We start from the raw sequence: 15,647 nt of genomic DNA, 5'->3' as shown, positions 1-15,647 counted from the left end.
AGAAGTCCTGTCCTGCAATTCCACATGCTCCTCTGACCCCCTCTGAGCCCCTCCTCGACGGCCCAGCCCATCCCTCCGCCTGCCCTCACCTGGCCTGTCCTCCAGGAGCACGGGGTCAGTGGGCATGGACGGCTGCCCCGGACCAGCTGAATTCACAGCCTGCACCTGGAACGCGTACCGCTTCCCCGGCTGCAAGTCAGAAATCTGGGGGTGGGAGTGGGGGAGGGAGGCGAGAGTGAGTATCGAGGACAGCAAAGACCACCCTTCCCGAAACCACGGCCACGGGGTGCTGGGAACGGCGCATCTGTGGAACCCCGGGAAGGCACAGGCTGCCCTGGGGGTGGGGACGGGCGGGCTAGGAGCACATCGCTCTCCTGACCCAGTTTTTAGTAGGCTCCCCAGTGGGATGATCTCCATGCCTGTGGCACCTGAAGCCCCATTGGCTCGCAGCTTAACTCATCACCCATCTCCCTGTGAGGACCCCTCCCCCTTCCTGCACCCCGTCTCTCCTCCATGTATTGCCCCAGGGAGCAGCCTTCAACACCTTTTTCTTAAGACCCACACATGCGATCACCAAGCCCCCATTTCATTTCCCCAGCGTGTGTTCCTTCTCGCCTGGATTACTCCACCAGCATCCCCAGTGGCATCTCCGCCCAGACCCACTTCCCGGCCTATCTTTCCTCTGCCCGTCTCTCCGGGATGCCAGTCGGATTATGCTTAGATCTGTCAGTGGCCTTCAGAGTCAAGTTCAGATTTTGAGGTTTAGTACCGAGACTCCCCCTAATGTGACCTTGGCCCCTGTCCTCTTCCTCCTCTCAGTGCCCACTTCATTCCATGACTGCTCAGGGTCCCCGCGTTTGTCACGTCCTTTCATGCCTCCCTGACTGTGCCTCCGCCGAGCCCTCTGCCTGGAGTTCCCCCCCACCCAACCCCCTTTCCCAGCTCATCCTTGGCCTCCCAGCTCCCAGAATCCCTCAGACACCCCTCCGTTGTACAATACACGGTATTGTAATTGCCTGTCACCCAAGGATGGCTCCATGTAGGACCTGCTTCCAGACACTAAGTAGGTGTCAAGAAGTATTTAGTGAATGAAGAAATGGTGCCAAGTCACTGCGGCCTGCCCACTCTGTCCTGGGCCAACTTATGGGCAGGGGGCGGGGGGCGCAGAGAGACCATCCATTTCGAGTGGCTCTCGGGCCAGCTGTCCAGCACTGGCCGACTCTACGCAGGGAGCTGGCCCCGTGGAGGCGGCGACTGCAGTCTAGAGCCTTCCCCAGGCCGGGCTTGTCCCCCCTGACTCTGTCTTAGGTGGCCTTAATGTTATTTTTTCAAATGAAAGTATTTTTGTTTTTTTTCTGGTTATAAAAGAAACACACTTGTTAGGGAAAATATTAAAGCAATTGAGAATATAAAAGGAAGGATTAAAACTCTCCCAGCGGTCCCATCCCCAGAGACAACCAGAATCAACAGTTTTGTAATAATCCATTTAGCCTTTAAATGCACACCATGCGTGTAGAAACATGACATGCGCCGTATTGGTTCTTTCAGTGTCTTATTCTTCCCACTCTGCGTTGGCTCCTTCAGCCTGTCTTTCCTCCTGGTGCTAACGAACCGAATGCTTATGTGTGGACTTGAAATCCCCACCCTCCTGCCCGCTGGTGAAAGACACCTTCAGGGAAGTGAGTTGGAGAAAATACCCCTCTTTCCCGAGACCCAGAAAAAAAACCTAATCCACATCCCAGAACTGTGCCTTAAACAAGGGAGGCCTGTGAGACCTGCCGGCTTCAGAGCTGGAGGCTGTGACCCAGGGGCCTGGAGTCTGGGGTTCTCATTGATTGTCTAAGTCGCCCACTTGTGTCTGTGAAGAAGGCTTCCCTGGACGCCTGAGTTTCCTGGCCTGTAAAATAGCTGTGAGGTGTCTTTGTTATGCTGGGGGATTGTTAGTGCTTTCCTTTCTCCTACAACCACCACAGGTGAATACAGCCAGAGTTCTTGTTCATCCAAAGAGTTTTTGTTCCTCATTCAAATGAAAAAACATACATCTGCATATCTGTTTGTTAATATGTAATATGTGTACTATGATATACATGTGGTACTTAATGTGTGTATGTCCTACTCTGAATTCTGCTTTTTTTTCTTAGCCACATATGATGGCTATATTTTCATGTCAACACGCACATGTATGTCTACCTCATTCTTTGTCCTCTCTCCACTCCTTGAACCACCTAGTCTTCATGCTCCCTGCACAGGATTCCACTTAAAGATACACTCTGACTTGTTTATGCAAACCCCTTGAGGGACAGTTAAGTTGTTTCCAACCTTTGCCTTTATAAACTATGCAACAGTGAGCATCGTCATCCTCAGATCTTTGCACACTTGCTTAATTATTTCTCGACACTTCAGCCCTTGAAGCAGAATTCCTGGTTCCAGGGATGAGCATGTCCACATGCGGATACGCCTCACCGATTATAAGTGCATTTTTAGGGAGAGTCTGCTCAGAGTGGAGCAGCTTGTCTATCAGCCAGCCAACCTACTACCAATTCCTGTGTGACCCTGCGTCAGTCACTCCCCCTCTCTGGTCCTCTGCTGCCATTAAGTGAGGGCAGTACTCCCTGAGGGTCCTTCCAGCTCTGACGCTCTGTAGTCCTGCCTTGTCCAGTGGCAGGGAAGGCTCAGGAGGGCCAGTGGATGAAGGGGCAGGGACTCACCCTCAGGTGGGTGCCAGAGATGGGGTCTGGGGTGAGTGGCTTCCATTGCTCGGAGCCTTCCTCCTGGAAGCTGATGAGGTAGCCTGTGACCGGCCCGGCCCCCGTGTATAGCGGGGGCTCCCACTGCAGCATCAGGGAGGTGGCCCGCACCTCGAATGCTCGCACGTCATACGGGGGACCTGTGGGAGATGGGGGAGAGAAGGAGCTGGGCGGCCAGGCAACCAGCCAGACAGCCCAATGGCCAGCCAGATAGCCAGGTACTGAGCAAGCTTGTCAATCCGTCAGTCACGACCAAGCCTGGAAGCCCCTGTTCTGGGCATGGTGGGGACCTGGCTGGCCGTGGCTTCATGACAAAGCTTGCCCTGGGCCTGAAGTAGGGCTAGAGCCTCCCATCCCCGTGCCAGTCAGCATGAATCCTTCTAATGTCTTTGCCGTTTCAGTGTTTAGTGGAGGGGCCACTGGTGTGGCCTCCCAAGTCAGATCACCAGGGCTCTACCCTTGAAGGCTGTGGAAACTCTAGGCAAGTTACTTAGCCTCGATGTTCCTGTTTTCTCATCTGTAAAATGGGGATAATAATAGTTCTTACAATATAGTGCTGTTGTGAGCATTAATGACATAATTTATGGAACGTGTAAGTACATAGTAAATACCCAGTAACTATTAGTTGTTTATCATTATTGTTGACTAAAGCATCACACATAGTAATTACCTGCCATTCAGGTAAAGGTTTGTGTAGAAAACAGAACTGAGCTACACGGAATGATGGAGGGTCGTGATCCTTCCTCCCTGCGGGGAGGTGCGGGGCTCATCTGTGAGGAAACTAACAGGGCGGGGGAGTGGTGTGCAGGTGACCAGGCCTTCTTGTTGGTCTAGGACAGTGATGGTGAACCTTTTGAGCTCGGTGTGTCAGCATTTTGAAAAACCCTAACTTAACTCTGGTGCCGTGTCACATATAGAAATTTTTTGATATTTGCAACCATAGTAAAATAAAGATTTATATTTTTGATATTTATTTTATGTATTTAAATGCCATTTAAGAAGAAAAATCAACCAAAAAAATGAGTTCATATGTCACCTCTGACACGCGTGTCATAGGTTCGCCGTCACTGCCCTAGGACTTTCAGCGGTAAAACCAAACTGGGCAAACTGGGACGAGTCAGTCACCCTAGCAGAGTGCCTTTGAGACTAGTCTGTGGCGGGAACCAGAGGCCGAGGATGTGCTGAGCTAGAGGACAGTTTGTGCTGGGGTACAGGGCCAGCTGACGGTCAAGGTCAGGGGTCCTGCAAGGCAGGGTTCAGACTGTCTGTGTCAGCGATTACAGGATGCGTTGGTGGAAGGGCCAGGGGTCTGGTGTCTGGAACCCACAGCGGGAACATGGATGCCCAGAGAGCTCAGAGCGGTCCTCACATTGGTTGGATTTGGGGAGGAGGGGTGCCCTCTCACCTGGCTGGGGCATCGTCCACTCTTTGCACTCAAACAAGCTGCTGGGCACCGACAGCTCGCCGACACCTGCCAAGTTTGCGGCCCGGGCACGGAACTGATACAAGTGGCCTTCGCGAAGGTTGCTGACCTTGAAGAGCAGAAACACAGACTGAAAGCCGAGGCTGGGGCCGGGGGCGGTGGTGGGAGAGGAGCAGGGGAGCAGCAGGAACGTGGGGAGAGGTTCAGAGCAGGGAGTCCTTGGGGCTTTAACAAGATTGGCCACATGGGTCTGCACGTGGAGGCCAGGGAACCCGAGGCCCCTCTCAGCCTCAGGACCTCCACCAGCGACTCACCCGCACAAGCCGGGACGCCAGGCGGGCGGCCACACTCCAGCCTTACCTGGCAGACCTGGGTGGGGACCGGCTGCTGGTTGACCGGGTGCCAGTCCAGCTCCTCCGAGTCGTGCTGGTCCAGGAAGTAGCCCAGGATCTTGCAACCTCCACGACGCTTGGGGGGTTTCCATCCAATGACCATATCACTTTTCCCACAGTTCAGGAGGATGAAATCATAGGGGGCAGACGGTGTAGCTACGGGGAGGCCAGGGGCAGTCACCAAGCCTCCCCAGTGGGCGCCCACCCTGCTCTGGGGGTACCAACTTAGCCAGAGATGCCCGCTAGTAACCTTGACTTTGCCCCTGGGAGGGCACCTGGTCAGGTGTCACTGCATGGCCTCAGGCCACGGGTGCTTCCTTCCCAAAGGAAAGGGTGGTCGGGGAGGGGACACTCCCGCTCCCCTCGGGGGCTTGTCCCCACTGGCCTCTGGGATGGACCCTCCAAGATGTGGTGTGTAAGCCCTGCTCCCTCCCCAGCCCCGAGCTGCCCCGAGGACTTACCCAGAGCCTGTTTGACCCTGATGGGTTCGGTGGCCGCTGAACTCTCTCCTACCCCAGCCTCGCTCACTGATCTGACGCAAAACTCATATTCCTTCCCCGTCTTTAGCCCGGGAACCGTGAACCTGGGAGAGAAATGTGTGGCACTCAGGGATGGCCTCCAGCTCGCAGACATCCCCAAACTTTCCAGAACAACCCTGGGGGATGAGTGGTAGCCCGCGTGGCAGGATTCCAGGGTCTTACCTAGAGGTACTGCCCTTACCCCCAAAGTGATGCACACACCTGCAGGGTGAAGTCCTTAATTAAAGGTTGGAGGAAGGTGGTCAAAGAGATGCACTTCCAGCCCAACTGCCCAAAGTGATGCACACACCTGCAGGGTGAAGTCTTTAATTAAAGGTTGGAGGAAGGTGGTAAAAGGGATGAACTTCTGACCTATGAACCTGGATGTCATGGTTTGATTCCCGGTCAGGGCACATGCCCGGGTTGCAGGCTTGATCCTCAGTGTGGGGCAGGCGGGAGGCGACCGATCAATAATTCTCTCTCATCACTGATGTTTCTATCTCTCTCTCCCTCTCCCTTCCTCTCTGAAATCAATAAAATTATCTTTAAATAAAAGGTACAAACTCCCAGTTATGAGGTCAGTAAGTACCAGGGAAGTAATGTCCAACCTGATAACTATCGTTACCTCTCCTGGTTGCTACACGGGAAAGTTGTTATGAGAGCTCCCATCACAAGGATACTTTTTTTTCCTTTTCTTGTAATGGCATCTGTATGAGACAACGGATGCTAACTAAACCTGTCATGGTCATCATGCCACAGTGTCTGTAACTTAAACCATCATGTTGTACACGTTATGCAGTGACACATGCCAATTATTTCTCAATAAAACGCTCCTAGAGCCCACCACTGGGGAAGGTACTGTTGGAGGCCCAGGTAGCTAACCGCTGAACTGTGCTCCCTGGTACATCTCTGGGACTTTGTCCTTGAAACACAAGTGGCTTTTATTATCTGCACAGATGCTGATTCTAAAACAAGGAGTCCCTTTAAAGACCACCAAAGAGAACTGTTGTCCTGAAACATACAGGTTCACTCCGGGTGGGAAAAAAAATATCTTTCTCATGCTGCCCTTTCTTGATAAAACCCAAATTGTGGACTTCTTTCTCCCTTTCCATTTATCAACATTTTCCTGTAGCAAATATTGTTCTACAGGGATTTTTGACCTCGAGGAGCCCCAAGGACTTAAATTAAGGTTGATGGTCGATACAGCATCAAGTTCACTGCTCAGGGACACCCACCTCTAACAGGCAACATGCCTTTAAGAGAGAATGAAACACTGCAGGGATGATGGGCAGGCAGCCTGAGCAGGTGAGGCTGGGGTGACTCTGGACCAGCCCCTGCTGACCATGAATGACAACAGTGACAATAACGCATGCTTGTCTAGCACCCAGTTTTCGCCGGGTCTGTGTAAACTCAAGGCCCTTGTCCGAATGCCCTCTGTTACTTACACCTGTTTTGAAGATGAGGATGAAGTTGAAAGCTGGAGGGGACCTTATGGATCACACTGTCCAGTTCCTTCACTTTATAGGTTGGAAAAGCACCCCCAGAAGGAAAGAGGTGTGCCAAGGGCACACTGCCAATTGGGAACACAGCTGAGTCCCAGCATCTCACCATTATGCCCATTCATTCATTCATTCATTCAGACACTTTTGAGCACCTCCTATGAGCCAGGTTCTGTGGGGCCCAGCAACATGGCACTGAACTGACCACCACGCCCCACAGAGCTGCCTTCATGCCGTCACCCAGGCAGCTCTCCTGGGCAGCACATCCAGCCTCCTTCCAGCCATGAGACATGTAACCTGCCACATGCTCCTGAGTGATGAGCTCCTGGACATACCAGAGGAGCATGCCACCCTCCCATGTGTGACACATCCCCCAGGCATGTCACACCCTTTACGTGACTCCCCTTCAGCCCCTGTCCCTTCTCAGGAAAGTACACTCAATGCAAGTTGGGGGAGAGGTGTTATTCTAGGAATAACTCGGACTTGGAGCTAATTTGTCAAACACCCAGTTTTTCTCCAATTTGGACACTTCAGCAGTAACCAATCATGAGTGACCACTGCATCGGACTGTGAGGTGCCAGAGACCAGAGGGACCAGCTCCTATTGATTTTTCTGGATAAGATGATCTGGGGGTTTGGAACCCAGGTGAGAGTAGTACAGCCAGGGGTGCTTAGGGCCTGCCCAGGTCACCACCTGAGCCCGTACCCCACAGAGCCTCTAAACTCAGCAAAGTCATGAGCCCAGAAGCCTCAAGGCTCAAGGAGCCTGCAGGACCAGCCTCTGAGAGAGCAGGGGCCTCGGAGGGGAGTGGGAGCTGGAAAGGCAAGAGAACTGGAGTCTGAGCTGAGGCTGAGAGAGGACCAGTCCCTGACCAGGCAAGTGAGGGATGGGGTCTGAACCGAGGCCTCCCTGGTCCTGGAGCCACTGGCTGCCCTGCACCCTCTGCTCTCTGTATCTCTAAGCTCCTGGAAGGATGAGACCTAATGAGTCACCTCTGTCTGCAAACAGGAAGCCTTCCTCGTGTGTTTGCCGAAGAAGAGGTCATCTGGGTCAAGCCCTAGTTCCTCCATTTGCCAGATAAGGGAATTCTGGCAAGTCACTTGACCACCCGGTGCCTCAGTTTCTTCACCTGTCCAGTGATAATAAAGATAATAGTCCTAGGATTATAGGACTGCAGTTAGGACTAAATGACCTAATATCTGAAGAGCTCAGAACAGTGCCCGGCACCCAGTACCGTGTTGTGAAATGGGCTTCATTGTCCTTATGGCGCCTCGTCGGAGGGTGCCCTGGTGCAGGAAGGGGTGTGGCAAACTCACTTGTCGCCCTGGATGGGTTTGTTGTTAACTGTTTGCCACTCGGACGATCCTGCCTCCCGGGAGTAGATGTAATACCCCAGGAGCTCTGGGCTTTCTTTCACGGGATCCCAGGTCAGGGAGACAGAGGTCTGCGTGTCTCGGAGAGCTTGAACTTGAGCTGGAGGAGGCAGGGTCGCTAAAGACAGAAACATGGACTGAGTAAGGATGCTGAGTTACATGGCACTAACACGACGGGGAGTGGTGGGCTGTGGGTTCCAATGTGCCCCGGGGCTTTGGGCAGCTCTTTCCTCGTCCCAGAGGCGTGCCCCAGACTCGTGTATTCCTAAAGCTCTCTCCCCTCTTACCTCCAAACATCTCCACTTCCTCACTAGGGCTCCAGTCAACAATCCTTACAATCTTCCTCACTTAGAAGGCACCAGGCTTGCAGTTTTCCTCAGTGTTTATCTTCAATCGCTAGAAAACTTGACTTTCTTTCCTTGAAATTTCTCTATTGACTTTCCTGGCTCCCTGAGACTATGCTCCTTGAAGTACGGACTGCCCTGATTTGTTAAATGGACAGATGGATGGGTGGATGGATAGAACAGATGAACAAATGGAAGGGTGGATGGATGGAAAAATGGATGGATGGATGAATAGACAAATGGATGGATGGATGAATAGGTGAACGGATGAGTGAATATATGGCTGGTGCAGGAGCTTCCTTCTCTACTTCTCAAACTCCTTATATATCATTTGGGGCTCCCCATCTTTTTTGTCCCCAAATGTGGGACTCCTCCAACTTCTGTTCCTGGACTTGCTATATTTGTCTTCTCTCCTCTCATCTATTCCTATGCCTTCAACCCTCGCCTCTCTGCAGGTGACTCTCCAGGCTTTAGCTCCAGCCCTGCCCTCTCCCCCGGGGTTCTGGATCTCATCTTCCATTCTCCCCAGACACTTTCCCTTGTGTTCTGGGGGTGCCACAAAGTCAACAGGAAGGCTGAACTCAGCACCCATACAACATAAATCCAGCTTCACCCAGTGCCTACGCTGAGCCAGGCTCTGCACTCGGCACAGGGGATGTACTGAGAGATGGACTTGAGGTCCTGGGCACAGGAAGGTCCTGTCAACAACTTCAGCCTCTTGGGCTGAAGACAGTGTGGCAGCGGATGAAGCCTGGATGGTGGGGAGAGGCTGGAAGGAGGCCACCCAGGGACCCCATGTGCACAGAGACCTGTTTCTACCCAAAGGCAAGAACTTGAGCTGAGGGTTCCATGGCATCGAGTAGTCCTCAGACATTAAAATCAGGACCTCAAGGAGGATTTCATGACCTGAGGAAATGTTTGCAACATAATGTTTACTTTTAAAAGCAGAATGCAAAGGTCTACTATGGTTTGATCAGACTTTGAAAGAGATGTATTGATTTGTGTGTGGTCAGAAGGCCAGAAACCCAGGCATCCAGATACTGGGCAGTGGAATCATGGTGGGGGAGTACTCTTTTCTTTCTGTTTATCAGTTTCTCAGTTTATTCCTCTTGCCCTTCCTTCCTCTCTCACTCTTTTGCTTTTTGGGGGTACTTTCCCATTTTAACATAATTTTACGTCTGGAATACAAGTCAGTAGCTTTTCTTTTTCCTCCCCTCCTCCCCCATCTTTTCCTCTCCCTTCCTTTTTTGAACTGTGCTGGAACTTTGCCCTCCAGCTAGTGGTCCAGAGACAGCCCACACTGTCTCTCTGTCCACTCACTGGGCACTCACTGGCCAGGCGCCAAATCAGGCCTAAACCTTCGCTGGACCAGAATGAAAGAAAAACTCTACTGGCCCACCAACCCATTCACATTTATTGCCTGGCCGGTGGGGGCGGGAGGACTTACTGCGGACAAGGACTTTGGCGAAGGAGGAGGCCTGGCCGTAAGCGTTCTTCACCTTCACCGTGGCAAGAGTAGGCTTTCCTTCCCCTGGCTGCTGACACCGGCTTCCCTCCGGCACCCAGGATCCGGGACCTGGGCTTCCCTTGCAGTCCCAGCTTTGTCCAAAAGGTTGTCTGGAAGGATGTCTGGCCTAATTAGCATATTATGCTTTTATTATTATAGATGTACATTCATTTGGCAGGTGAGGACATCAGGTCTGCAGCTCTGAGATGACGTGCCCAGGCCCATGCTGTGCTGAAGGTGAGAGCTCCCTAGCAGGTGAGTCAGGGCTCAAGTGGGACAGCTGAGCCCCCACCAGGAGCCCTGCTCAGGAGGCAGGAGTGGGTGCTGGTTGGAGACCTTTAGAACTAAGGGGCCACTTGGTCACACTCAGCACCTATGCTGGACTCAGCCAGATGCTGCAAACTGTGAACAGTGGTTTGGAAAGACAAACCTGTACGTCCAAGAACCCTCTGCGCAGAGAAATGTGATTGCTGATGTCCTGACACTTCCCAGGCTGAGGTCATGCTGCTTTTCAGCTCCGTGGAGGTAGAGGCGGTCAGGGACAGGGAAATGGGCCTGGCCCTGGCCCTGGCCCTGTGGCCTCACAGCCCTGAATGCTGACAGCCCACCGCCCGGGCCCGGCCTGCCCCGCCCCCACCTCCCCTCTGCACCGCACAGGTACCTGGCTTTCCCCGCAAGGCGATGGGCTCGCTGGGCTCCGAGGGGTCGCTTATGCCATACTGGTTCATCGCTCGCACCCGGAAGACATACGACTTCCCTTTCTCCAGATCCAACAGTGCGAATCTCGGGGATTTCACGGGAGTTTCTGTGCTGATGGCCTCCCAGGTGCCACTACCTATGACCGACTGACAGGAGAGAAACTCGCGTTGGTTAAGCAGTTGCTGGAGCGGCTCTGTGCCGCCCACTTCCCACACATGCTCTCACTAACGTTCGTCCCGGCCAAGGCTGCCCCTGAACGCCCGAGCTCTGGATCCACCTGCCTCCTCGCCATCTCTACCTGGAGGCCCACTGAGCATCTCACCTGCAACATGTCCAGAACTCGATCCTGGAGCATGCCCCAAACCGAAGCTGCCCACATGGGTTAGGTTTTGCTCAGGCCCAAACCTTTGGAGCGGTCCAGGACTCCTGCCCTCTTTCCCGCACCCCCCAAATATACTCCACCCCCAAATGCAGTCGGCTCTACCTTCAAAATGTATCCAGACTCCAATTATGACTTACCACCTGCAGGTCCCCTGCCACAACCTTGATCCAAACCACCATTGTCTCTCAGATCTGAGTTATTTTAATGGCCTCCTAGCTGGTCTGCCTGTTTCTACCTTTAATTCTCTTCAGCCTTTTTCTCTCCAAATGATGGTCTGAGGGCTTCTTTTACAACACGGGTCAGGTGGTGTGCTGATCTGCTCAGAACCCTCCCCAGCCCCACATCTCTCTTAGAGTGAAAGCTTCTCTAGGGTCTGGCCCTGGCCACCTGTCTGGCCGCATGTCATGCTCCCTTTGTCCACCCACCACGGCTCTGTGCCCCCTGCTGCTCCTTGATTGTGCCAGGCCCAACCCCTGCCTCAGGGCCTTTGCACTTGCTGTCCCCCCCCCAATGTTTTTCCCTCAGAAATCTCTTGGCTGGCTCCTCATTTCCTTTAGGCCTTTATTCAGAACTCACTGTCCTGGGGAGGCCTCCCCAGCCCTTCCACCTATGTCAGCAGCCCTCCCCTCCCTGCCTTATGTCTTCCTCCTCAGGGCTACCACTAGCTAATGTGCTAAATATGTTACTCGTCTGTCTTGTTTATCATGTGTCTCCACTCCCTACTTGAATGCCAGCTTCAGAGACAGGGTTTTTGTCTGTACCTGGGGCCAATGACGGTACCGGCACACGGGAGGTGCTCCATCAATGTTTGTGGGATAAATACTCAATGAATAAATGGATGGTAGGTGTTAATTTCTCCGCCGATGGGGAAGCACAGGTTTAGGGAGTTTTGGTAACTGGGGAGAAAGTCATGCATCTAATAGCTTGTGTATTTAGTATTTAAGCTCAGGCGTGAGCACCCCCAAACCTGCTCACTCTCCACAGTGCCAGGGGCCCCAAAGGCAGCCATAAATTCTGCGTCTCTGGGCAGATAGAGGGTGAGGAGCTGAGGGTGATGCAGGCTGGCGAGGCACCCAGAGGCCACTCTGCTGAGTCTGGGTATGAGACTTAAAGCTGAGAAGCACCAGGGGACCCCCTGACCCCGCCTTCCTTGTGCTCCCCCACCACCTCCACCCCAAGGCCCACCCAGCTGCCGGTGGCCTAGAGCCCAGCGAGGCAAGAAATCGCCAGAAAACCAGTGAAGGTTTCTGAACACTGGTGCGCCGGATTCTGTTTTAAGTCTTACAGGCTTTAATTAACTTGATCCTCGTATTGACCCTATAAAGTGTGTACAATGATTATCTCTATTACATAGGAGAGAGACTGAGGCACAGGGAGACTAAATAACCTGCCCAAGGTCACACAACTAGTAAGTAGCAGAGGTAGGATTTGAACCCAGGCAGTCTGACTCCATGGTCTAACCACCAGTGGTTCTCAACCTTCCTAATGCCGCGACCCTTTAATACAGTTCCTCATGTTGTGGTGACCCCCAATTTCATTGTTACAAATTGAACATAATTAAAGCATAGTGATTAGTCACAAAAACAACATGTAATTATATATGTGTTTTCTGATGGTCTTAGGCGACCCCTGTGAAAGGGTCGTTCGACCACCAAAGGGGTCGTGACCCACAGGTTGAGAACCGCTGCATTGGACAGACTCCACAGCCTCGCAAAACAAATCCTCAGTTCTTGGAATAGCTTTCCTATGTCAGAGAAATAGATCACCCGTGAGTGTGTGAAAAGAGGCCCATTTGGGCAACCAGAGGCAGAGACGCCTCCCTGGAACCTTTTACTCATTGATCCACTAATCCTGTACTGTCCGCCTACTATGCGCCAGGGTCTCCTCGGGAAGTGTTCACAGGCCCATGGCTGCTGGCCTGGGCTGAGTGCTGCGTCTTATTTCACCCTCATGGGAGAGGATGTCAGTCTATGCTGGAGGAAATGAGGTTCAGAGAAGTTAGGAAACGGGCTCACGCAGCACAGTCAGATTGGAATGATCTGTTGCCACACTGTCCTTCTCCACTGTGACATCCACTCCACAAAGCTGCCCCCTCCCAGACACCTGCTCCCACCCAGCCCCCGGTGAGAACAGCCTCCTCTACACCCCCGCCCCGTGCCCTGTGAGTGCCGCCGCCATGACCCCGGCTGGCGCGGGCCCGCCTGGCTTCCCTCCCGTTATGGCTCTGGCCAAGAGGAGTTGTGTGGCCTGATGCATGGCCCGATGCCAGCCAGACTGGGGGCGGGGATCTTACCGTTGTATTGTTTGTGTCTCTCAATTTTGTGTGTTTCTACGAATAGCCTCAGGCACTGCCATCAGAAACTGCCTCTAGGGGCTGGAGGAAACCTCAAAGGGCCATTTACACCCCTGCTCCTGTGAAGGGCCAGCTCAGGGACCCCTCTTCCCTGCTCTGAAGGCCTCCCCAGGGGACACGGCCTTGCCCGGGGCTCTCGGCACTTCCCTGACTCCCCACAACCTGCTCCCACAGCAAGTCTACTTCTCAGGCCTCGGGGTCTCCTACCTTCTCCAGGGAGTATGTCAGCGGAGCTCTGCCCCGGGGTCTCGGCTCCTCCCAGCCCAGGACCGCGTAGGCCTCACGGATCTCGCTGGCATGGACATTGGTTGGAGGCGAGGGGATGGTCACGAAGCCTAGAATCAGAGTCATCCAGGGCAGAGATGAGTGGGCCCTTAGAGACCCTTCATCTCAGCCCCTCATTTTGTAGAGGAGGAAACTGGGGCCCAGAGAGGGGCAGGAACTTGCTCCAGGTCACCCAGCAAGGCCAGCAGAGCTGGGGCCAGAAGGCGGGCTTCCCGATGTCCTGCCTAGGACTCTCCACCCCGTCCACGAGGGGCACAGCAAGACGGGCCACCCTCACCTGAGAACTCTGGCTCTTCCAACTAAAACCCTCCCTCACACCCCCCACCCTCCAGGGATAGCTTCCGTCTCTGCCAGTTCATGGACCAGTTTCCAGAACCATAAAGGGGGCGGAGTCTTGAGGCAAAGGATCAGGAGGTTCCCCCGTACCTTCCAAATCATCTGTGCTGATCACAATCTTGTTCCCCAGGTCAAAGGGGATCTCTAGGATGGAGAATGGAGCGAGTTGGGGGAGAAATAGGGGTGCAGGGTATGTGGGGGCTGGTTTGGGAGGGTCTGGGCAGGACCTGCCCTGCTCAGGGGTGCTGATTCCTCCCCCTGTTCCTGGCCGTGGTCTTTCATTGTGTGACCTCAGGGAGGTCCTCTCTGGGCCCCAGTATTCCCAGGGGTCCAAAGTGGAGCACTGCTGCTCTAGAACTTGAGGGACGCTCTGTCCTCTCGGGAAAAACGAGGACGGAGAGGAGGAGCGATGTGCCTGGGGTCAGAGACCTTCTGTGTCCCCACCCTTCTCCCGGGGCCCCGAGGCAGGGCTGTTTCCTCCTTCAGATCGAGAGCATCTGTAGCGGTGCTGTGGTCCTCCCCCACCCTAGCATCTCCTGTGGACGGGTTTGTGCTTCCTCCATCAGACCACCTGTGCCCTCCCCTCAGGCCGGGGGTTCCTAAGGACCCACTGTGTTTCTTCCAACCGACTAGAGGCTCCGGAGGCCCTGTCTCCTCCATCGGATTAGAGTCCCTGAGGCCTGGGCTGGGCTTGCCCTTGGAATGGAGTTTGCAGTGGGCTGTGCCACCCATCTCCTGGGTGAGTCAGTCCCTCAGGGCCTTGCACCCACCTGTCTTCCTCTGAGCTTCGTCAGGGTCGCCCATGACAACCGGTTCTGAGGCCTTAGAGGGGAGGCTGCTGCCCGCCTTGCTAACGGCTCTCACCCGGAACCGATAGCTCTGGCCTTTGACGAGACCTTGGATTGGGCACCGACAGGTCCCACCGGGGGCCTCATGGCAGGGCACCCATTGCCCAGACTCGCCCTGGCACCTGTGGGGGAGACGCCAGCTTCAGCCCCTGCCTGTGACTCACGCCTTCCCTGTGTGAGCCTCTACCAGGGCCGTCTCCCTGTCCGGGGCTGCCTGCGAATTTAAGTCCTGCTCCCCATTCAAACGCCTGGCTCCGATCTCGGGCCCCCAGGAGGTGGGGGTCATCCTCCACCTCCCGTGATGGCACTTTCCATGCCGTTCATGGAGCTGCCCCAGGTGCCTGAGCCGTGCTGTGCCCTCCACACCCATCAGCTCATTGAATCCCAACAGTCCGCGGAGTCAGGTCTACAGACTGTCACTCTACAGCCAGGGACGCACAGCTCAGAGAGGGAGAGGACTTGCCCAAGGCCCACAGCGCGTGAGTGGTGGAGTTAGGCTTTCACCCGAGGGCTGTCTGTGCCTGAAGTCGCGTGTGGTCCAGATTGACCCTCAGAACTGGGCACCGTGCCCTCAGGTCACTTCACAGCAACTTACGGGTGGGATGGGGCAGTGGTCACCTGACTCCACGCTAATGAGCAATGTGACTTCGGGCAACGTCATCGCCCCATGTATCTGTTTCCTTATCTGTAGATCGGGGCACCCAGGAGCCCCCTGCCCCTTAGATGGGGAGGTTGGAAGGACACAGTGATCAGGCGCGAAGCCCCAGGTACACGGTCCTCGAGCCCGTCAGTGACAGGTCTGCGTGCTGCGTGCTGCGTCAGGCTTGGGCCTCAGAGCTGGTGGCACTAAGGAGGCGGGTCCCGGGGCCTCCCCCGCCTGGTGTGCCCCTCCCTCTGGGGTCACAGCCACTCTGTCTGTCACTCAGGAAGGGAAACAGTCA

At 54.4% G+C, this 15,647-nt stretch overlaps 1 protein-coding gene across 1 annotated transcript in view; it reads right to left on the bottom strand.

Moving 5' to 3' along the window:
* Positions 1 to 15,647, bottom strand: part of MYOM3 (myomesin 3) — a 76,697-nt gene that overhangs the window by 41,183 nt on the left and 19,867 nt on the right. The window contains exons 12-21 of the mRNA XM_006777545.2: positions 14,629 to 14,828; positions 13,949 to 14,002; positions 13,445 to 13,572; positions 10,465 to 10,648; positions 7,896 to 8,070; positions 5,024 to 5,145; positions 4,531 to 4,718; positions 4,153 to 4,279; positions 2,709 to 2,887; positions 90 to 204 (exon numbers count right to left, since the gene is read on the bottom strand). Coding sequence (XP_006777608.1) covers positions 90 to 204; positions 2,709 to 2,887; positions 4,153 to 4,279; positions 4,531 to 4,718; positions 5,024 to 5,145; positions 7,896 to 8,070; positions 10,465 to 10,648; positions 13,445 to 13,572; positions 13,949 to 14,002; positions 14,629 to 14,828 — 1,472 coding nt within the window. The remainder of the gene's footprint in view (positions 1 to 89; positions 205 to 2,708; positions 2,888 to 4,152; positions 4,280 to 4,530; positions 4,719 to 5,023; positions 5,146 to 7,895; positions 8,071 to 10,464; positions 10,649 to 13,444; positions 13,573 to 13,948; positions 14,003 to 14,628; positions 14,829 to 15,647) is intronic.

The sequence above is a fragment of the Myotis davidii genome, unplaced genomic scaffold (assembly GCF_000327345.1).
Source record: "Myotis davidii unplaced genomic scaffold, ASM32734v1 scaffold149, whole genome shotgun sequence".
Taxonomy (NCBI): domain Eukaryota; kingdom Metazoa; phylum Chordata; class Mammalia; order Chiroptera; family Vespertilionidae; genus Myotis; species Myotis davidii.
This window is presented reverse-complemented; position numbering and strand designations above follow the sequence as displayed.